This window comes from Centrocercus urophasianus, unplaced genomic scaffold (assembly GCF_019232065.1).
Source record: "Centrocercus urophasianus isolate 14NV4802_14NV808 unplaced genomic scaffold, USGS_Curo_1.0 seq_11, whole genome shotgun sequence".
NCBI classification, from domain to species: Eukaryota; Metazoa; Chordata; class Aves; order Galliformes; family Phasianidae; genus Centrocercus; species Centrocercus urophasianus.
Window position 1 is genome coordinate 29814 of NW_024884253.1, and position 23145 is coordinate 52958.

A 23145-nucleotide genomic window follows, 5' to 3' on the forward strand; every position below is an offset into this window, starting at 1 on the left:
CAGAAGGCCACAGTGAGGTCCACATGGAGCCTTCTCTTCTCCAAGCTAAACAACCCCAGTCCCCTCAACCTTTCCTCATAGGAGAGGTGCTCCAACCCTCTGCTCATCTTAGTGGACCTCCTCTGGACCTGCTTCAAGAGCTCCATGTCCTTTCTGTAATGACATCCACGGCTCTCACTCCATCATAGAAAGCCACCAGGTTGGTCAGGCAAGGTCTGCCTTTGGTGAAGCGATGCTGGCTGTCTCAGATCACTCCTTGATCTTGTATTTGCTTTAGTGTAGCTTCTAGCAGTATCTGCTCCATGATCTTTCCAGGCTCAGAAGTGAGGCTCACCAGCTTGTAGTTCCCCGAGTCTTTCTCCCTTAAAAACAGAAGTAATGTTTCCCTTTCTTCAAGCCACCAAATGCCCAATCTCCCATGTTTCTCTGTCATGCAAAGCCACCCTGTGCCCACCACTAGGTCCCCTAAGCCCCCAGGTGCTCCCCTGTCCCCATTTCCCCATGTTCCTGTCCTCCCCCAGGCCACCACCTCCTCTCTGTGTACCTCCCGAAGCCAAATACCCCAATATCCCTTTCCAACCCACCAACTGCATCCCCTGTCTGTCACCACCTGTCCCTGCAAGCAACAAAATGCCCCCTGTACCCCTCCATGCCCCCACTGAGTGCCCTGTATCCCTGTTTCTCCAGCCCCAAGTGTCTCCTGTCCCCCACTGAAGCCACCAAGTGCCCTCCATGTCCCCTCCCAAGCCACACCAAGTGTCCCCTATGTCCCCCCCCCAAACCACTGAGTGCCCCCTATGTCCCCCCCCCAAACCACTGAGTGCCCCCATCCCCAAATGCCCCGCTCCCACAATGCACCACGTCCCCCCTACGCCACCAATTGCTCCCTTATCCCACAAACATCCCCCCCTCCGAGCCTTTATCCCCGACTCAAGTCCCCACGCCACCGCATTCCCCGTCCTCCCACCAGGTGTCCCCACGTCCCCGCATCCCCGCCTCGCTCCCATGCTGCCCCGCTCTTCTTCCCCGCCCCGCTCCGCCGATGGCTCCTCTGGCCGATCTGTACCACCTGACGATGGCGTACGCGTTGTGGCGGACGGGGAGGCACCGGGACCCCGCGGCCGCCGAGCTCTTCTTCCGTCGGGAACCTTTCGGTGCCGCCTTCGCTGTGGGAGCGGGGCTGGGCCAGGCTCTGCGCAGCCTCGGGGCTCTTCGCTTCTCGGCTGCGGGTGGGTCGTTGTGGGGGGAGGGAAGGGGGGGGGACGCGGGGACATCCCTTAGGGAGACTTGGATTGGGGAAGGGGACATCGCGAGTCCTCGGATGGGACGTGGGGATATCCCTGGAGACTCGTCCTTAGGACACGGGGAGATCCCTCGGGTGTGCTTTGGAGGGATCTGGGGGCATAGGGACGGCCTTTAGAAGGACGGAGGGGGGGGTTCCTCAAAGGGAGCAGGGACATCTCTCAGATGGATCTGAGTCCTCAGATGGGACAGGGGACTCAACAGAGAGACCTGTGGGCAGCCCTTTGGGGGGGGACTCGAGGGACAGGGACATTCCTCGGAGGGACACCAGAGTCCCCCAAGGGATCTAGGTGACATGGGGACATCCCTTTAGACTTCAGTAGGACCCAGGGGACACGGGGACATCTCTCAAAGGAACATGGTGGGGGACAGGGGTGTGTTTCAGAGGGGCTTGAGAGAGAGGGGGCTGGGGTGGTGACGCTGGTATGTCCCTTAGAGGGACAGGGAACTCCTCAGAGGAATTTGGAGGGAGCACAGGGACATCCCTCAGAAGGTCTGGAGTCCTCAGAGGGATCATGGGGACAGGAGGATGGCTCTTGGAGAGACAGGGGACTCAGAGGGATCTGAGTCCTCAAAGGAAACTAGACAACGTGGGGACATCCCTCTGGAGGACCATGGGGCATCACGATGTCCCTCAGAAGTCCTAATGGATGGGAGCCTGGGGTGGGAGACAGAGATGTGCCATCAGAGGGATGTGAGTCCTCAGATGGGTCATGGGGGCATCTCTTAGAGGGACAAGGACATTCCTCAGGAAGATTTGTGGGACACGAGGACTTCTCTGAGGGAGAACTGAGTTCTCAAAGGGAGGTAGGGGACATGGAAATGTCCCTTAGGGGGATCTGATGGAGAAAGGGACATCCCTCAGAGGGACCAGGAGACCCCTTGGTGGCACGTGGGGTTCCCCCAGAGGAGCTTGGGGACCTGATGGAAGTCCCTTGGAGGGATGATGCCTTACAAGGGACAGGGACACGAGCTGACATCCCTGCAGACATCGCCTACTTGCGCTCGGTGCTGCCCAGCACGACGGAGGATGCTTTCTTTGATTACCTCAGCACCGTGGATGCCTCTGAGGTGACCGTCACATCCGTGCCTGAAGGTTCCATTGTCTTCTCCAGGGTGCGACACGTGGCCGAGCGTCCCCATGTCCCCATCTCTGGTGTGTGTGGTTGTGGGGATGTCACCATGCTGTCCCCGCAGGTCCCGCTTCTACAGGTGAAGGGACCGCTGCTGGTGGTGCAACTGCTGGAGACCACCTTGCTGTGCTTGGTCAGCTATGCCAGGTAGAGGACCCTACAACCTTTTTGGGGTTCTACAGGGCGATGTGTCCGTCTCTACTGGACCAGCTGTTGTCCCTGTGACCAAGTGGAGTTGTTCGCCAAACAAACCAGGGTCCCCTTTATCATTCCCAATGCTGTACCAACTTTTGGCCCTGTATCTTGGCTGTGACTGAGTTGTGGTGGTCCCCAAGCAAATGATAGTCCCATTTGTCACCAACATGACTTGGTGTGATTTGGCCCTTCCAGCCTGGTGGCCACCAACGCCGCTCGATTCCGCCTTCTTGCTGGCCCAGAGATGAAGCTGATGGAGTTGGGTCTACGTCGCGCCCAGGGTCCGGATGGTGGACTTTCTGCCTCCAAGTATTCCTATATTGGAGGTGAGTGCTGCCCCACATATCCATGCTGTGTTGTTGTCATGTTGTCACCCCTCATCCCTCCTTCCAGGCTTTGACTACACCAGCAACGTCCTGGCAGGCAAGCTCTATGGCATCCCAGTGCGTGGCACCGTCGCCCATTCCTTCATCATGTCCTTCAGGTCGCTGGAGGAGGTGCAGCCCAGAGTGAGTGCTTGCAGATGGGACAGGGATGGGACACCCCCGATATGACCATGGGGATGGGACATCCCAGATATGGCTTAGCCATCCCCATAGCTGCTGGAAGGGAAAAGGGGATGCACATGGTACGGGGTGCACGAGACCTGCATTAGAACTCATTTCACCCACTGAAGTCAGCGTGATTGGTTCAGTGTCATCACTGATATCTCCGAGCAGGTCCTGTCACCGCTGGAAGGTGGGGAGCCCATGGATCTCCCATCCCTGGCTGAGTCATGGCTGCAGCGTGTGTGTGAGCTGCTGGGGACCCCCAGTGACAAACCCAACCGCGGTGAGCTGGCCGCCTTCGTGTCCTACGCCATCGCCTTTCCACAGGATTTCCAGGGGCTGCTGGACACTTACTGCGTCATGAGGTTGCCTTTTTTGCTGTGTCCCCATCTTTCACTGTCACCTGGTGCAGGACACGAACGCTAATTCTTCTCCCTGCCCCTGTCAGGAGCGGTCTGCCCAATTTCTGCGCTGTAGCACTGGCCCTACACCAGTTAGGGTACCGCGCCATCGGGGTGCGCCTGGATAGCGGGGACCTCATCCAGCAGTCCAAGGACACCCGGAGGGTGCTCCGAGCCTGCGGTGCTCAGTGAGTCGTGCAGACATCCGGAGAGCATCCCCTGCTTCTCCTCCCCGGGTACCCACATCTTTGCGTGTCCTGCCTCTGTGGCTGTTAGAGTGGGAGCCCTCGCTGCCCTGTGGGGTGCTCGCTGGCTCTCAGAGCCCCCAAACCTGGGACTGCCTTCCTGCTCATTCTTCTGCTCTTTTTTCTTCCTTTCCAGCTTCCAGGTGCCTTGGTTTGGGAGCATCCCCATAGCCGTGAGCAACGACATCAGCGAACAGAGCCTGGAGGACTTCATCCGAGAGGTGAGGTTGGGGCTGGAGCATTTGAGGGACAGATGTGACAGTCACTTTCCTGTGACTCAGCCTTTCCCAGGTGGGAAAAGAAAAAAGTTTCCACCTGGAATGTGTGGGCAGGATGGACATATGGAGACCAGGAGGCACTTTGGGGCCTAGCAGCCCCTGACCTGCTCCCTGGCTCTGGTTTTAGCATGAGCTTGGAAAAAAAAAAGCAGCTGTTGATGCTCGTTGTCTTCTCTGTTACACCAGGGGAGTGAGATTGACATGGTTGGCGTGGGGACAAACCTGGTGACGTGTCCCCTACAGCCATCACTGGGCTGTGTTTACAAGGTAGGAGCAGCAGCTCTGCCCCACTTGGCTTGGGGATGATTTGAGCTTGTGGGGTTTTTTTTAATGATTTACTCAGTTATTTTGCATCAGACCACAGCTCTGCACAGTCTCCTGCAGCAGTGTGAGCTGGAATAGAGTCATAGAAGTTTGGGAAAGACCTCTAAGATCAAGTTCAGCTGTTGAACCTTCACCGCCTTGTCCACTAACCGTGTCCCTAAATGCCACATCTACCCTTTTCTTGCAAACCTCCGGGGATGGTGTTTATATGAAAAAATAAGGTGTACATCCCCATCACTTCCTTTTCCACAGCTGGTGGAGGTTAATGGCTCCCCGTGCCTGAAGTTCACAGAGGAGGAAGAGAAGATGACTATCCCAGGGATTAAGGCAATATATCGGCTCTACGATGCTGCTGGTGAGCTCCACTGAGTTAGGAAACTCCTACCTCGTTGACCTGCTCTTCTTCCTGCTCAGTACTCCTGTCACTGGTGTCACCCGCTGGCAACCTGACTCTTCATCCCTACAGGTCATCCCTTCATGGACCTCATGGCCCTGGAGAATGAGCCCTCACCTAGTGCGGGGCAGGAGTTGGTGGTCCACATCCTAGGGAGGAGGGGAGAGGCCACCAAGGTCAGGCCGTGTGCTGTGGAGCCCCTCCATCGCATGTACTTGAGAGATGGACAGGTCAGAGGCAGCTCTCCTCTCTCCCCATGATGGGCTTGGGTCAAAAGGTGCTCAGGGTGGTGGTGGTGGGTCTGTGAGAGGAGTCCTTCAGCAATGCTGGCAAGGCACAGTGCCCCTGCAGATGGGATATCTCCATGGCAAATCCTGTTTGCCAGCAGAGGGATGAAATTTTGTCTTATGAAGGTGGATTTTCTTGGTCTGTCCCATGGGAGTTTTGCAGCACAAAGCTCAAGATACTCTATATGCAAGAAACTGTCCTTCATTCTGCTGCTCCACTGAGCAAATGTCTTATATAGGGACAGCCTGGCAGTGTTTCTCACTGCTAATGAGGTGTCCTTCCCTCGTTGAGTGAAGGCCTAGGCAGGGCGGTGTCCTCAAGCGGAATCCCTGTCCCTGTGATGTTAGAAAAGCTGAGGTGGTGCCACCACAGCCACCATCTCATTGTCCTGCATCCCTGTGCTGTCCAATCTTGAGGCGTTGGCACTGTGTACGGATGCTATGATGCCTCCATCCCACAGGTGTATGAGGAGCTGCCCAGCTTGCAAGAGGTACGGAGCCATGCACAAGCATCCCTCAACCTGCTCAGCCCTGTGCACCGCCAGCTCCGTGACCCCCAGCCCTACCTGGTATGTTTTCCCCCTTACCAGGCACGATCCTGGTCTCATTCCAATCCTCCTGCCCCCACAGACCTACAGTGACCCCATGGAGCCACACTCACTGTCCCCTTTTGCTCCTTCCCCAGGTGGCAATGACAGAGAAGCTGCACCTCCTCCTTGAAGAGCTGCAGCACGCTAGCCAGTGAGGGGTACCCCAAATCACCCCCCAGCACTGAGACCAGCACTTCTGCTCTTTGGAAGACCAGGTGATTAATTGGGATGGTTCTAGTGGTTCTGCTGCTCTGCAGTGCTGCTCCGAGAACTCTGCAGGAACTGCAAGAGCTGCCTCACTGCAAAGCTGTGGACGAAAGAATGGGGCAGACAGAGCTGGGAGGTGTCTACTGCGTTGCTGTGGGGGCAACGAGTTTTCTTCCTTGCTGACCTCGGTGGCCCTGCCAGCCCTGTGCCTTCAGTGATGACAGGACCGATGTCACCCATCATCAACACTCAGCAGCAGCCCACGTCCCCATTTTGTGGCATCCTACACCTAATTCTAGCACCAAAGCCTTTGGAATGTCACTGGGAGTCACCTGTGGGCCAGCAGCAACAAGTGGAAGTTTTTAATCAAATACCATCCAGAAACATTGCGTGGAACGGATAAAAATGTCAAAGAATAAATCACGTGCCTTTCTGAGCTGTGTGTGTTCTTCTCTAATCCTGTTCAGGTTTGTAATACAGAGGTATTTTTAAATCCTTTTTGCCGAGCTTTGGAATTGTACAGCCAAAAACTGAGCCCCACCATTGCTGCACCCATTCCCAGCAAAAGTCTGGATAAGAAATGGTGTATTTATGGTGGTGGATTTTTTTGTGTGTGTTTTTTCTTTCTCTATTTTTAGATCTTTGCAATGCTTGTTCATGGCAAAAAAAAAAAAAAAAAAAAAAAAGCAAAATACAATCAAGTCTGATCGTGTCCCACTTGAAAAAACAGCCAAGAGGATGGCGCTGCTGCTAGGGTTGTAAGGCACTGTATCTCATCACTTTCAGAGAGAAGAAAACATTTCTTGCTATTAAACTTTGTCCACAGTACTCCTGAGAAGAGACTGCCTTGAGTTCTTACAACTCTACAACAGAGTGACATTAAACAGGCAAGACAGTGAGACAGCAGCATGCTCCATCCCATCACCACCTCTCCACGGCCACAAAGGAGAGCCCACGGAATCAACCATCAGATCTCAAGTTCCTTGGAATGGCCTGCTCATAATCTATCACCACCTCTTCCATCCATGAGAGTCCTCACACTGCTTTGGTATCAGGCATTCATGATGAATGCATTAAGGCTCCCTATACAAATGTTAGCTCACCCAATGGTTGTTGAGATTGGAAGGCACCTCTTGATGTCCTCTGGTCCAACCTCTGCTCAAACAGGGACACCAGGAGCAAATTCCTGAGGATTGTAGCCATGGGATTATTGAAGAACTTGAAGGAAACTCCACAATTCTCAACGACTGATACCAGCATTCTGCCACAGCAGTGCTTCCTGATGGGCACAGCAAGCTCCTGAGTTCCTCCAAGTCCTACAGCATCTTCATGGCCTTCCATTGGACTCTTTCCAGTCTGTCCCTGTCTCTTCTTAAACCACAGGGCCCAGAACTGGCTTATGGTTGACTTCCTGAGGTTCAATTGCTCAGCAAAGGCAAACTCCAGACCCAAAAGACTGGAGCAGCAAATCTGACTATTGAAAACTCTGAGCAACTGACCGAGACCTCAGTGCAACGTCTGGGAGCCAAATTAGACAGCAGTGATCTCAACACAGTGTGTATTATTAATGGGCTCATTACACTCCATCCATGCCTTGAAGCCTCCATCCATCCTTTGAAGCGACCACATACAGATGTGAGGGACGAAAGCTGATACAAGCTGTCAAGATGAGATCCACTGAGCATCACAACCCTTCTTTAAGCAAAAAAAAAGAACCCGATCCCCACTAAACCACTGTGTGGCCCAAGGCAAAGGGGTCATGGGACGAAATTACTGCACCCTGTGTTAAAAGGAAAATAGGGCAGGAAGCAGGTTGTGGCTGTGGCTCTTGGATGTATTCCTCTAGGGCTTTTGTGCCATCCAGAACCTGGGTAAAATGACTCACAGCACAGAATCCCAAAACACCTTCCTGCTGCCATGACAGCATGTGCTTAATGGCAGACAACCCACAATTTGCAAATGTACATTATTTGACTTAAAGAATACCTGTTCCCACACATAAACCCTTCCTGCTGTCATTGCCAAAAAAAAAAAAAAAAAAAAAGTGCTAATTCTTCCATTTTTCCCCTGAAATACTGTTCCTGTTCTCTGGTGCAGATTTCAGAAGTGGATGGGACAGCAAGTGCTAGAAGAGAAGTTACAACACCTCACATCCTGTAGATTTCACAGGGTGACAACACACTGGAGTCTCATGCCCACCTTCTGTTCCTCTGCCCTGTAATTTTCCCAAATTTGTTCCTACAAAAATAACATTTTTTAAAGTGTATTTGCAGCTCAAGATAGCTAATGAACCTCAGTTTGATGGTGGGTGAAAGTGCCAGAGGTATTAGTTCTGGATAAGGGAAGTGAAGACAAATCAGAGGCTCGGCTTTAAGTGTAGGATCAGATCCCAGACCCCAAGAAAAACTATTTTCCTGAGACATCTCAACTACACAGTGCTTTTCTCACTCTTCAAGTCCATATGGGGAAGTGCTACATGGGGCAGAGCTGTGATCTTCCAGTGCCCTTCGCAAACATGAAGGGTTCACGTTTCCATTAAGAGATGCTGGTCCTCAGTGTTGGAAGAAGGAAAGGATGTTGGACAGGACTCTGAGGTAGAGCAGAGTTGCAGAGTACCATATAGGGAGGAAGGCGGGTTAAGGGAAAGTTGGAAATAATGAATTTGAATGTAAAGAATTCTCTCTGCTTTGTTTGTACTGCTCTGCAGGCAGTACAAACTATTGCTGCATGAAACCTGGCACTGGATTTACAAAACCAGAGAGGCTCATACAGCTCAATACGGACACTGCAAGAGGTAAAAAGAGGCAGAGGTGTGTGTTCAGTGCACTAGATTTAGATGCTTTCAGTACTGACGAGTCCAAGCTCGCATTACTGCTCTGAAGTACCAACACAAGGCAGCATCACTTGTACAGTGCCATCTTCTTGCTCTGGTACATGTACATGTAGGCATCACAGAAGAGGCGTTTGGCCACTCCATCCATGTCTCGGGGCTGCTCCAGGGCCAGCATGGCCAGTGGCAAGTCCAGGTATTTGGCAACTTCAGGGCACAGTGTTACGGTGGGGATGTTGAAGCCATTCTCACCACCTAATCCAGAAGGAAGGAGAAAAGTTCAAGTCCAAAGCATGTCCCAAGGCATGAGTACCTACAGTGACTTAGCTGAAAGATCTGGAGGTCAGCACCACCATTGGGCAGGACAGATCTGTCCTATTGTCCTCACAGCCCACATAAGAAGTCCCTGGTCTGAACAGAGCCAGAGGACAAGACCACCAGGAGCAATTCATATCTCCGTGGGCTGGGCCTACACTGCTCTGGAATTGGTTCTGCTAGAAGTAGAATCCTAAGGCATGCAGGTGACTTTAGAACAAATGAAGCTGTTAACTCCCCCAACAACAGTCATTCATCCCAAAAGCTTCGTACTCCCTTCAAGCATAGTACAGAATCTTCCAAAACCATCCAACTTGACGCAGACTGAGCAGTGCCCACATGATGTGTGCTACAGACACCCACCATACGAACTCCTGGCTCCTATCGAAGCACCAAGCCTGTCACTTGTGATTCATAGTTAGAAAAGACCTCCAAAATCATCAAGTCCAACCCTGACCCATTCCCATCATGCCCATTCAAAGAATTATTAAGGTTGGAAAAGACCTCCAAGATCATCAAGTCCAACCCCCAACCCACCACCATACACCCATTTAACCATGACCTCACCGTGCCTGTCAGCCATGCTGTCAAAGAACATCCAGTGCTCGTTCTCAGGGCCATATTTCACAAAGGAGACGTAATGGCTGGTCTCAATGCATAGCACTGCAAAGAGCTCCATCTTCTCACGAGGAACCTCCTGGCTGCCCCGGGAGCTGCGGCGACGAAATTCTTCTGGGACGTGCAGCCTGGTTGGTTTGTGTGTTTTGCGTCGGTAGTGGGAGTGAACCTAAGGAAAGGCAATGGGGTGGCACTGCTGAGCAGGCAGAACTGAAGCTGGCCTGCTGAAAAGAGGAGCGTGCAGAAGTCAGACCTTCAGTTTATTCTGCACTCAACTGCCTCGCATGCAGTTGGGTCCTCCCCAAGGAACAGCAGTGCATTGCAGGCTGACAGCAAGAAGTTTAGAGGGTCCAGCAGTTGGTCTGTGCAGGTTTGGGTGTTCGTTCTGCTGGCAGATCTCATGAGCACCCAAAGGAACTTAATACCTGTTTGGAGCAGGTGCTGCAGAACTGCTTCAGACCCGTAGGTGAGAATATTTTGTCTTTGAAACACTTTGAACACTCCCAGGTGGCAACGTCACTGCACACACAGCACTCTCTGGGACCTGCAGAGGCAAAAGTGGTGATGCCTTCTCTTTTTCTCACCTGGAATCCCATTTGTCCTGTCAAAACTAAGCATTCAGGGTAGAGGAATCCCACCATGATCCCACCTTAGCTCCCGCCCACAACTCACAGTGTTATCCCTTTGACACCTGGTTGTTCCCAGTCTCAGCTGTTAAGTTTCACCATCACCCAATAACTTACTGTCCAGCAGCAGATCGGTGATATCCAGCTCTAAGGAAGGGATGATCTTGCTGAACATTTTATATTCCTTCCCAAATCGTGGCATTTGAATAATGAAGCAAGATGGGATCTGGGAAAACAAAGGCAAACAATCCAGCAAATTCCAGAGACTTTTCTCTCCGTATTGCTACTGTGAATCACATCCCTTCTCAGGTCACACTCAGATTTCCCAAAATATCTTTTAGGTTGAGGCCAAGTATCCTCCTGCTTTGCTTTGTAAGATGCACCAGACTCACTGTAGATTTGCTGGAAGACTACAGTGTAGATGGAATGAAGCTGGGCTCACCTCCACTAGCTTCAGATCTGAAGACAGGAAGGAGTGTTCCACCAACTGCTGCACATCAGGAACCACTAGGTCCTCCTGTTTGTCCATAAATATTTGGTAGCAGTAGCAGTCCTGTTCCTTCTGTGCTCCTGACCTGCAAGGAGTGGTCATGGGAAATGCTTACCTCGTGCCATTGTGAATCTCATTATCCAACATAGCACGACGTCCTACTCCCAATGAGCATAACTCAGTTTCCCCTCTTCCATATAAAAGATATTTCAATTTTTTTAATTTTTTTTTTTTAATGAACCACAATCAGAAAACTTCTTTTTTAGATCTATTTAGAACGGATTTCCTCCAGATGACCCTCTGCAGGGGGGCAGCAACACAGAGTCTCCTTTGTGCTCCACCTCTCTGAGCACTCCACAGCCTCGGGGTTGACTGACGTCTCCACAAAAGAGCACAGAAACCCAACAATTCCCTTCTATGCTCCCAAACAGCATCGTTATTTTTGGCTTCCTTCAGCCTCTCATCCTCTTTGTAGAGTCCTGAAAAAACTGGGACTGCATCCACAGAGTCCCTGTTTGAGAACTGTAGGATCTGAGCCAGATTGAGAGCCTGGACACATCCCAAAGCATCCAAAAGCACCGAGGATGAACTCTGTGTTTCTCAAAGCTCTCCCTAAGGATGACATGACTTTCTTCATCATTTTTCCAAAGGAAAAGCCTCCAGGCAGAGCTTAGAAGTTGTTTTGGATGGGTCACTTGGGACAAATAGACAACAAATGATCAGATGTAAATAACTAGTGAGACAAATTGAGCTCAGCTAGAATTGTAGAATCATTAAGGTTAGAAAAGACCACTTAGATCACCTAGTTCAACCATCCACCTACCACCACTACTGCCCACTACACCAAGTCCCTAAGTACTGCATCCATTGGAGTATTGGAAATGAAAAAAATTGTGTGGGAATGGGAACTTACTGCAGTCTCAAGAGTGGCTCTATTCCCAGGACCTGATGCATTATGAGGTTCAGGAACTCCTCCGGATCTGGAAGGATAGAGAGAAGCAGAAGTCACACCACAGGAGGAACTTGCCATATTGCAAAATAGATGTGAGCCAAATGCCTGACACTGGGCAATCTGTTGTAAAATACCCTCGTTGCACACGGAGAGAAATGTGATGACTGCAATCAGAGAGGTTGACTTAAATTACAAGCATTTTCTGCCTTACTTTAACCAAACTACAGCCTTTGGGGAACCCCAAATGACTTATCAGGACTCAAAGAGAAGTTGACCGTGGCAAAATGGACTCTGGCAGGTTCATAGGGACAGATATTTCAGGGCTAATTCAAAGACTAAAGGTCAAGGGAATGCTTCTTCACACAGTTCATCCTCTCCCCTCCTGGCAGCAGCTCGACGGTGGCAGAGATCCAGCAATTCCTCTCTCTCCATCAGACTTCAGGACAAATGTCAGTTAAAAAGCACATTGATATTTTCAGCTTTTAAGAACTCTTGCATGCACAGTTTTACATAAACGAGCAGCACAGCAGGCAAATCAATGTACGTGCATGGGAGAAGCACACAATTAAGCTGTCAGCACACACAGGAGCAGCCTGGAAAAGTCTCCAGAGAGCACATTACCTTTCTCTGCATTGGTAAAGCTTGAGCATTGGCCCTTCTCAGTTAGCTGCTCCCTCAGGTGCATCACACTCCTAGCCATTACAAAGCCATTCCTGGAAACAAGAAACAGCTACAGATGATCCCTGCAGTGTATTTGGTGAAGTATTGCAACAGGCTGCCCAAGGAGGTGGTGGAGTTACTGTCCTTGGAGGTGTTTGAGAACTGTGGAGATGTGGCACTTGGGGACATGGTTTAGTGGGCATATTGGGGATGGGCTGATGGTTTGACATGATGGTTTTAGGGGTCTTCTTCAACCTTACTGATTCAGTGATTCAATGATACAAACCACAGCATCACACACTACCCCAGGGTTGTATTTCTGCAGGCAGTTCCAGGGCACTGACCCCAAGGAGGATGCTAATGTCTTATTCTTAGGCAGGAGCAGCTCTCCATGCCTCTCTCACACCTAGCAAGGGAGGATGAGAAAAAAACTGTTATCTTTAATACAAAATCCAGACAATTTAGCTGCCATGCTATGGTCTACCCATATCCAGCCTTAAAGAAAATGGTTGATTAAGGACATGGTTTAATGGGTGATGAGTTGATGGTTGGACTTGATGACCTTGGAGGTCTCTTCCAACTGTAATGATTCTCTGAGTGGAAATGGTGGGGATGAGTTGCTGGTTGGACTTGATGACCTGAATAGTTGGAAAAAACTATTAGTGATTCGATGAGTGGTCAAGGTGGTGATGGGTTGGCAGTTGGTCTGGATGATCTTAAAGGTATCTTCCAACCTCAGTGATCAATGATTCTGTGATTCTGAGCAAGGAAACCTCACACATGCCTTACAGTCAGGGGAAGAAAACAACTGGAAGAGGAGCAAGAGAGGAAGACCTGGTTGGCAGGAGACACCCTACAGGTAACCCTTTCTCAGGCACCTTCTGGAATTGGAGGGCAGAAGTTATCAAACAGATGGACAACTTCCAGCATCCCCACATACTGCACTCACTTTCGGAGAGGGTTCACGATCTCATCCCGCAGAATGTTCTGGACATTCCTATCACACAATGGGAAGGGTGTGAAGAGCATGGAGTCCAGCACAGATGTACAGGAGAAGAGGCTGTGAAGAGAGAGCACTGTCTGAGTCTGAGCCAAGCGGTTGGAAGCAAACTGTTGTGCTTAGTGGCAATCAGTGGCTTTCATTTTCAACAATCCATGCACGCAATGACAGAAGTGTGAGTGACAGTGCATCTCCACAGTGAGATAAACCACATCTGGCTTAAGGGATGCTTGGAGTAAGCAAGGAAACAATTAAGAGAGAATGAAATCTCGTACTTCGCAGCCAAAACTGCTCATGGGGGCACCACTGAGTCTTTTCCTCTCCAAACAGTGCTGCACAGTGAAGCTGGGATCTCCTGGGTGCTTTCTTTGCAATGTTTCCAGCCACTGTCTCCAGTGGCAGTCAGCGTGGTCCAGTCCAGAGAACTATGATATCTCATCACCCTGCACGACAGACACACAGAGTGGTACTCATAGGGGCACTTGAGTGTCTGAGAACCTCATGGATTACAGGAAGGAGACCAAAAGGCTGCAAACACTGAGGCTGCACCTCCACACAGTTACATTCTGCTCTACACCAGGTCAATTTCCAGCCACCTTGGAAGCCTGCACTGCAGGGCACTGCCCAGTTAAGAAGTAATCATTTAACAATATGGCACTGCACAAGCAGGCACTTACCTAAAGAGTGCTGCATCCATGTAGCAGGAATTGCAGTGGCCCTGGATCCCCTTCATCCTTCCTCGTAGGATGTGCACCGCTTCTTCATTCCTTAGAGGAGGAAAACTGAGTGGAATGTGGGGAACATCTTCCTGCTTTCCTGCAAGAGAAGCAACAGAAGCAGTTCCCTTTCGCTTCCCACCTCATCTGGGTGCGCTCTGTCCTTCCCCAGTGCCTCAGAGCTCTGCTCCGCTCCTGCTGGGACTGAACCATGCTGGTATGGAGGTTTCTCCCTTTACTAATTCACCTACTGGAAATGGAGACAAAACCCAACCTTCCTCACCAGAGGAATTGCTATTGCTACGCCCTAGCAATCCTCAGTTACCCTTACAGGACCCTTCCAAAAAGGGGTACTCTATGATTCAGTGATTCTGCTGCCTCCACCATCACTATGCCAAGTATAACAAAGACAAAAAGAGCCACAGAGAAGCTGGTGTTGGGTTCCAGGCAAGCTTGGGATCTCCCTGTGGAATTTCCCCATGTCACTGAGGGATGTGGTTTAGTGGGCATGGTGATGATGGGTCCATAGTTGGACTTGATGGTCTTAGTGGTCTTCTCCATTCCTAATGATCTGATGATCTTTGTGGTCTTCAGTCTGAATGACTCTATGAACCTATGAAAGACATTCAGTGCAAGCCATGAACGCCCAGCCTCGGGGAGCATGTAGAAGCTCAGATGCATTACAGCTTGGATTCATCTGTCTGCCCTTGCCATGAAGGATTTATGTCCTCAGCCCTACATCCTCTTACTAACTTCATCTTCCAAAGTAGCTTTCTCAATACGGTCTTTCTTGGTTTCTCCAGCATTCTTCCCTTGTAATCCAATCCCACTTTTTCAGCAGGCCCTTAAGACACTTCATTGTCCCTACTTCCAATTTTTGGGCAGTTTCCATGAGAACTTCCTTTTTTCTTCTACAGTGAACTCATTTATGTTTTCTAAATGTTGTTTTGTTGTCTTCTCTTCTCTTGGAGATAAAGTTCTTTCTATTAAAATGAAAATAATGACCTATTCTTCCCTTTGCTGTCCTGTGAATGTCTTACCACATCAAGCTTTACATTAAATACTCTTCCTTTCTCCAGGTACAACACCTTGATTACCTGACATCGTGGCCACAGTTACCAACTGCAACTCTCCAGAGCCATAACATCCATAAGATATGGTAGTGTATTTACTTGTCACATTCAGTTCTCAGTAATCAAAGAATATCCAAGTTGGAAGGGACCCATAAGGACCATCAAATGTAATACAAGACTTGCAGCATTCACAATGCCATTCAAGAACTGTTGCTCTAGGCTTTGCTGTTGCCTCTTCACATTTTCTGCTGGCTTCTCCAATGCACCCATGCCACAAAGGCCTCATTTTCAGTGCCACTAGCAACGCCTTGCCTTAGATTCAACACCCACACAACTCCAGTCTACGTTCTCCTTGTGTTCAATTACTTACCATCTCTCACACTTACAGGATATTCCCTACAAAGACCACCTCACTATCCTGAAAATGGACATCTCTTGGAATGCTCAAAGACAATCAATGAAACCACCAATTAAAGACACTGCACACGAGGGGTCTCCACGTCCCAGCACAGCACTGTCTCCCCTCAACCCAAAGAGCTTACTATATTCTATGAGGCTCAGGTCGCAGTTGCGTGAGCACTGGAAGCGAACGTCGGGCTGGCAGGACTGCAGCTTCACAAAGATGCCACGCTTGGGAGCACAGTGGAAATAGTATTTACCCAGCCATTCACCAGCAGTGACTCCTTTATCTTCATCCTAAGGATAAAAAGCATCGAGGAATGACACGGGAGCAGGTTTCCTATGAATCAAGTGCAATCCATCACATGGCTATTTAATATCTTAAGAGCTATGTGCAAATCTGGTGCTGTTTTGATGTTTTTATTTACTCTGGTTATGTTTGAAACCTGTGTTGACTCTGCTTGCAGGATTCACAATTATTCTGTTCTTACCAGTTCAACTCCTGCCATTTTGTGCTTGGTGTGGGGCAAGTACCCCAGCCAGCGGATGATTCCTGACACTTGGTTCCCTTTGTCCAAGGTGATCTGGACCATGGAGTTCACCTCCAGGGACGGGTTCACGCCTTCACACTCATCTCCGCTCTCACCTATCTGTTGTTTCACTTGTTTTGAGTGCTCCACTCCCATGTCAGACTCAAACGGTGGAAATAAACCTAATGGGTAGGAGAGACAGAAAGTCACCTAATGACAGACACCTCTACATGTCACCGTCGTCTTCCTAATGCCAGGTCTGTTCTGAAATTACAGATCATATATACAGCGGGTTGTCTTCGGGTTATTTTTATGCCTTTAGTGAGACGAATCGACTCAACAAAGAGTCTAATGACAGCTGTCCCCAGTCTGGCCATGGGATATCTGAACAGTATCTCTATATGGCAACAGAGAGCTCACCAATTCGTTGCCTTGCCCAATGACTCACACCATTGCTGCTGGCATCTGGGCCCTCTTGAGTTAATCTGGCATCAGGATGAGGCTGTGCTCCACCTTCTATGGCTAAATTAAAGACTCTTTAGTCAGTGGTGCTCTCCATCTTAGGAAGCATTTCTGTGCTGTGATCAGATGTTTCTTCCTGATAAATGGGAGAACGCAGCTCTCTTTGCCTAATGCAAAGCATGCCGTTCAGAACTCGAGACATTTCCACGGACCTTTTCAGCTCTCTGATTTAATCAGCTGGAGTTAGGCTGAAGCTTTTGTTAGACCTGAAGAAATAAATGTTAAATCCACAAGAACGTGCTCAGGACAGACACATCTGTTAATAACCTACTTTGGGAATGTAAGTCTTCCTTCACAACAGAGTCCATAGGAATCTCTCTGAAAATGTCAGTTGTACCTTCTTCCTCCTGAAAGGAAAGAAGAATACATCAGCTAAATGGTCAATCAGACACAAGGCATTCCTGGAATATGAACCAATTTTTCCAAACAGGCCCAAAGAGTCTGCATGCAACCTTATATCTCTTTTGGATGATGCTTTCGCTCCTCTTTAAAGCCTTATTATTATATAGATAAACAATCAAATGAAACAGAAACCAACAGGAAAAGAGAGCGAGGCTGCTCTTACCGGGCAAACTTTAACGAACCATTGGGTTCCCTCCCTGTAAACTGCCATTGCTATTCCTTTTCTGCGGACATCGTCCACGTAGAAGCTCACGGCATCTCCCACTTTCACAGGAACCACTTCCTCTGCATCCACCTTCGGCTTCTGCTTCCCGTGGTCATTATCCAGCGTGGAAATGAACTGGATTCTGCTGAAGGGCAGGAAGATCCCGCAATTGGGCTTACACTTGAAATACTCAATGCCAAGATAGGATCCATCGCTGCGCCCTCTGTTTTCACCCTCATCCTGAAAACAGGGCAGAAAGTGATGTCACATTGACAAGCATAAAGGGAAAACAAGCAACTTGCTTTGCTGTGAGGTGTTCAAGAAATGTAGCATGGAGGAATATGGCTAGCAGGCATGGCGGGGAATGGGTCAGCAGTTGGACTTGATGATCTTAGTGGTCTTTTCCAAACTTAATGATTCTATGAGTGCTGGTGATGGCCTGATGGTTGTTGGGCTTGACCTTATGGTCAGTGATTCTCAGTGGGCATGGTGGGGATGGATTGATGGTCAAACTTCATGATCTTAGAGGACTTTTCCAACCAACCACTAGATCAGGCTGCCCAGAGCCAAATCCAAGCTGGCCTTGAATGCCTCCAGGGATGGGGCATCCACAACCTGCTTGTGCAACCTGTTCCATTGCTTCACCACCCTCTGTGTGAAAAACTTCCTCCTAATATCTAACATAAACCTCTCCTGTCTCAGTTTGAAACCATTCCCCCTTGTCCTAACACCACCCACCCTCATAAACAGCCGTTCCTCCTCCTGTTTATATGCTCCCTTCAAGTTACTGGAAGGCTGCAATGTGGTCTCCCCATAGCTTTCTCTTCTTCAAGCTAAACAATCCCAGTTCCCCCAACCTTTCCTCATAGGATAGGTGTTCCTGCCCTCTGATCATCTTAGTGGCCCTCCTCTGGACCCGCTCCAAGAGCAAGGATGCTCTACTACAAGCATGGGCTCCCCTGAGCCAATTGCCTGCTCCCCTACATCGTACCTGGTAACAGCCAACTGGCATCCAGAGTGCCCCCGTGTTCAATGCCATCCTTCAAGGCTCCTGGTGCAGACATTGTGCTTGGAGCCAGGAGGAGCTGGGCAGGGCATGAACCAGCCCACACAGTCATTGTGGTCCTTTTCAACTCAGGCCATTCTACGATTCTATGAATCATAGAATCATACAATCACCAAGGTTGGAAAAGACCTAAAAGATCACCCAGTCCAACCGTTCACCTATTCCCAATAGCTCCTACTAAACCATGTCCCTCAACACAACATCCAGCCTTTCCTTGAACACCCCCAGGCTCGGTGACTCCACCACCTCCCTTGGCAGTCCATTCCAGTGCCTGACCACCCTTTCTGAAAAGTAATACTTCCTAATGTCCAGCCTGAATCTCCCCTGCCGTAGCTTGAAGCCGTTCCCCCTGCTCCTATCACTGATGGCACGAGAGCAGAGGCCGCCCCCAGCTCACTACAACCTCCCTTCGGGAAGTTATAGAGAGCAATGAGGTCTCCCCTGAGCCTCCTCTTCTCCAGGCTGAACATTCCCAGCTCCTTCAGCCTCTCCTCATATGGCCTGTGTTCCAGACCCCTCACCAGCTTTGTTGCCCTCCTTTGAACACGTTCCAGAGCCTCAATATCTTTCTTGCAGTGAGGGGCCCAAAACTGGACACAGTACTCGAGGTGCGGCCTCACCAGTGCTGAATACAGGGGAACAATCACCTCTCTGCTCCTGCTTGCAACACTGTTTCTGATGCAAGCCAGGATGCCATTGGCCTTCTTGGCCACCTGGGCACACTGCGATTATCCAGTTACCTGCAACTCCACTCCAAAGAAGAATGGGGTCAACGCATTCAAAGTACTTTTCTGAATGCTCCCAATGTAGCGGATGATGCCGGGGAAATGTTGCTGGTCGACCTCCACCATCACTCTCTGGCCCGGCACGGCTTGCAGAGCTGCCTCAAGGTTCAGCCTCTCCAGGAAGCAGTTCAAGCGCTCATTGTGGCTGCTGATGCTCAGGAGGAAGGCGGCCATTTCCTCGCGCACAGGCTGCAGGATTTCCACGTTGATGGTGACAGTGGAGCTGTCATCCAGCATGACGACTCTCAAGAAACGAGTTGGGGGCACGTCGGCAAAGTTGCGCAGGTAGCTCCTCTCGGTGCAGTAGCACATGTTCCCAGCTTGGAAGTACTTGCTGCCATAGGCACAGTCTTCTGTCAGGATGTAATAGCAGTTCTCGTCCCCTACTGAAGGCAGGAGGCTCATCGTCTTTCCCCTGGGTGGTGAGAAATGAGAGAGGGGTGACTAACACAAGTTATCTCAGAACATTTCAGAGGTTTTCGGAGGTCTTGACCACAGCTTTGTATGCAAGCCCCATCTAGTTGGGTTTTGACTATCTCCACAAACAGAGATCCCAAAGCCTGCCTTCTGCTTTTGTCCCAAGTTAGATTTCCTGCAGCCTAACCAAAATGGAAAGTCTGGCTCTGTTCCTCTGTGATATACTCCCAGCAAGAGCAGCACCTTGCACATCCTGTTCTGTACAACACTGCACAACCGGTTCTGTCTCATTAAGCTTTGCCTCCTGCTTTCTTTTGCAGCTTATTTGCACTAGTAGGGTGAAGGCTACATTGTTTGTAAAATTCTCCAAAGGAGTGTTCTAGGCTGTAAATAGAGTTCTTCAGTGTTAAAGCAGATAAATATTCAACACACACTGCAACTACCTCATTACAATGCTAAAGCACTAAGATCTCCACTTTAAAAACACGCGTACTTGTAAAAAAAACGGAGTATCTGAAATACAAAAGTACAATTCTGCACATTTTTAAAAACTCAAACTCAGTGGTTTTCACACAATTTACCCACCTCCCTTCCCTCATTGGTACCATTCAGAGACAGGACACAGATTTTTTTGTTACGACACAAAAAAGAAGTGAGCACTGAGACTTCTACATCCTGCAAGTGGACAGGTCAACCCAACCTGCAGCTTACCAATAAATAGAATAGAAGAAATGTGCTTCTTTCCAGGAATTGGTGGCATCAGGAAGACGATACCAGTGTACTTTTTTTTATCTCTACATACATCCCTGTGTGTAGAAGATGTGCATTATTCACATAGAATCACAGAATACCCCAAGTGACCCACAATGATCCAACTCCTGACTTCATGTTGTTCCAACTTCATGTTGTTTTGTGTACCAAAATTCCCTGCTACGTCTTCTTTTATCTCAGATTTTCTCCTTTTTTTTTTTTTTTTTTTTTTTTTTTTTTTTTTTTTTTTTCTGTGAGGACAACAAACTTCACTTTGTACTCAGTGCTGTCAGGTCAGGAAAACTGGACGAAAACACTTCCCTAACCTCTTTAAAGCACACCATATTTGCAGTACATTCCCAGGGTAACCAGAAATAAAGGTGCATTCAGGTCATTTGGTCTGAAACTCAGTTCCCTATGTCCATAAAAATGAAGAAAGTGCTAGGCTATTCAAACTATGTGGATTTTAAAGCACTAAATTGAGGTCTGCATTTCACTCCATGCCCCACCAGCATAGGAAGCAGTAGGAAATGAGAGGGTATGGGGTCTCAGCGAGCAACTCCAGAACCTCCACGGGGAAAAGCCATTCTAGAGGTGAGGCAGGGGGTGATTTTGATGAAGGTGGGGGTTCAATTGACCGAGGTTTGGCCCAAGGATGGTGGGGTCCCACTTGGGGTCTGCCCCATAGCAGTTGGGTATTAGGTGCTGTGATGGAAGGAGGGGATGGGGACACGGTGAGGGCCATCCTCAGGCAATGCGAGGATCGTGGGGGGGGGAGGGGGTGAGGGTCCTGTGGTAACGATGGATATGGGGGAGCAATGTGGAAAGATGGCAATAAAGGGAGATAAATTGGGTGTTGGGGCCCACGGGGATGGGGGAGACAATGGGGAACAGTGGGAGGGGGGCAATGGGGATGAGGGGATAACAGAGAGAGGGGCGGGGGTTCCAAGTGGGAGGAAGAGGAATGGGATAAATAGCACTGGGAGGTATTTGGGAGTGCCGGAGAGGCCCCACTGCGGCGGAGTCCCCTCTGAGCGCCTCCCCCCCAGGCCCGGCGTCCCCTCTTTCTCCCCGCTCTCACCGCTGCCGCCGTTCTCTTCCGCATCGGTACCACCGAGCGGAGAAGGAAGTGGGCAGAGCAGCACTTCCGGTCGTCTCCCTCCCCACCCTCTCCGCTCCGCACCTCCAGCCAATAGAAAGCAGCAGTGGGGACCGAGGAGTCCAATGAGGTGGAAGGGGCGCTGTTAGTCCCGCCTCTTTCTGTGTACGCTTGATGCCCCCTGTGTTGCGCGTCGTGTACGCTGCTGTGGGAGCTGCGGTCTCTCCTGTCGCACGCGGCCTTTTGTCCCCCACAGCCTCGTGTTCCTACAGCCTCGTCCCCGTGGCTCTGTGTCCCCCATAGTCCCCGGTCTCCATAATCGTCAGAGCTCAGTGTCCCGTAGTGCCGTGGCTCTGCATTCTGTGTTCCTGCGGCTCTGCCTCCATGGCCTCCTGTCCCCTAGTCACATAGCCCCGTGCCCTGCATCCCCTATCTCGTGTTGCCGTGGTCCTGTGTCCCCACAGCCATGTTTCTTATGTCCCCACAGCCCCCTGCCCCGCGTCCTAGAATGGGTTGGAACAGACATCAGTTGTGACCCAGCACTGGTACAGGAGACAATGGTGGCAGGATATAAATATTGGCTAAATAGATTTATTTTCATACAAAGAATACACAGATTCCCCCCCCCCCCCCCCCCCCCTCCCCCATGGGGGCATCCCAACCTGGGAGACACCCTGAGATGTCCCCAGTCTCTGTTCTCACCAGGGGAGGGGGGACAGCAGGCACCACCTCTGTGGGTTTCACGGGTTCCCCCAGCAGGACCGGGCCCCACGCTGGCAGTGGGACCAAAGGGAACGTGTTGGGGACATCCCCATTCTCTGCAATGGTTCTCTTTTATGCTCCAATGAAATACTCCATTGGAATTTTGTTTGTTTAGGAAATGCCCCAAACACCAGGACCTAACTCTGGGGATCTGTCTTCATCTCCCTGGGTGAGCTTTGGGACACCCCCATCCACACAGTGCCCGTATTGGGCGTCTCCTCGCTCTCCTGTTTTGGGGACATCTCTGGACATTTTGGGGTCACCTTGTGCCCTAATACTGTGCTGGGACAGAGCCCTCCCCACACTATATGTACACGCTGGATAAAAGAAGAAAATACAGATATTTATAGTGGGGGTGAAACACCCCCTGCTGCCCCTAAACATCCCCCATGTCCTCATCCCGGTGCCCATCTGTTCCCAGCAGGGAGGTGCCTTGTCCTGGGCCAATCAGAGACTGGGAGAGCTCTTCTGTGCCTCAGTTTCCCCATCAGTTGTTGGGCCGTGCCTCAGTTTCCCCATCGGTTGATGATTTTGTCATCACCCCACTAAGGAGATGTGGGATGAAGAGGAACCACGCAAGCATCCATCCCACGGGGTGACATGGGGGACATGGGATGACCCAAAGGCATCCTCCAACAGAGAAACATCACAGGCAGACCTACGCAAAACCCCTTTTTTCCCCAGATTTCTCACACGTCACTATCACCCACCCTTGGGGACACAGCGGTGTTGGCATCCTACAGCACCTGGTGGCTTTGACAGTGTTGAAGGCTGATATTGGGAGTGGGGTCTGTATTTGGACACCCCACCTCCTGCTGTCCCTTTACAGCGGGAGAGGAGATAGTGGGGGACAACAGGGGGATCTGCCTTGAGCTTGCCCAGATCAGCTGCGCTTGGTGACCATCTGCCGGTCCCTCTTCTTCTTCTCCATCAACCTGGGATGGAGCAGGGAAGTGCCTTTAGAGTCCCACCACCCCATGACTCCACCACCCCAATGACTCCACCACCCCAATGACTCCACCAC

The 23145-nt window shown here is 50.3% G+C and overlaps 3 protein-coding genes across 5 annotated transcripts in view; 1 reads left to right on the plus strand and 2 right to left on the minus strand.

The window, feature by feature from the left end:
* The first annotated feature begins 863 nt into the window (after window positions 1-863).
* Window positions 864-6340, plus strand: NAPRT (nicotinate phosphoribosyltransferase). The gene is made up of 13 exons (XM_042809073.1): window positions 864-1229; window positions 2291-2418; window positions 2500-2582; window positions 2826-2956; window positions 3024-3139; window positions 3350-3543; window positions 3627-3767; window positions 3961-4045; window positions 4289-4369; window positions 4679-4781; window positions 4893-5050; window positions 5569-5676; window positions 5793-6340. Exons 1-13 carry the CDS (start codon window positions 1043-1045, stop codon window positions 5850-5852), a joined length of 1575 nt encoding a protein of 524 aa, XP_042665007.1. The 5' UTR covers window positions 864-1042; the 3' UTR covers window positions 5853-6340.
* Window positions 6341-8151: 1811 nt separating this feature from the next.
* On the minus strand, window positions 8152-21416 carry LOC122155248 (ubiquitin carboxyl-terminal hydrolase CYLD-like). 2 transcript variants are annotated; one of them, XM_042809071.1, is made up of 16 exons: window positions 21342-21416; window positions 20222-20316; window positions 19049-19508; window positions 17201-17482; window positions 16907-16982; window positions 16075-16295; window positions 15727-15880; window positions 14073-14211; window positions 13345-13455; window positions 12357-12448; window positions 11697-11763; window positions 10736-10868; window positions 10411-10519; window positions 10093-10211; window positions 9617-9836; window positions 8152-8989 (listed from the first exon to the last, which is right to left on the minus strand). In XM_042809071.1, the coding sequence occupies exons 3-16, from the start codon at window positions 19496-19498 to the stop codon at window positions 8805-8807; spliced, it is 2358 nt and encodes a 785-aa protein (XP_042665005.1). In that variant the 5' UTR covers window positions 19499-19508; window positions 20222-20316; window positions 21342-21416; the 3' UTR covers window positions 8152-8804. The 2 variants fall into 2 exon arrangements, with proteins under 2 accessions (XP_042665005.1, XP_042665006.1); XM_042809072.1 differs by lacking the exon at window positions 20222-20316 and having other exon boundaries at window positions 21342-21403.
* A 583-nt stretch (window positions 21417-21999) lies between these two features.
* LOC122155082 (1-phosphatidylinositol 4,5-bisphosphate phosphodiesterase gamma-1-like) overlaps window positions 22000-23145 on the minus strand; it is a 17100-nt gene continuing 15954 nt past the window's right edge. For both annotated transcript variants that reach the window (XM_042808826.1, XM_042808827.1), the window contains one exon: window positions 22000-23056. In XM_042808826.1, the coding sequence (XP_042664760.1) occupies window positions 23005-23056 (52 nt within the window). In that variant the 3' untranslated portion in view covers window positions 22000-23004. The remainder of the gene's footprint in view (window positions 23057-23145) is intronic.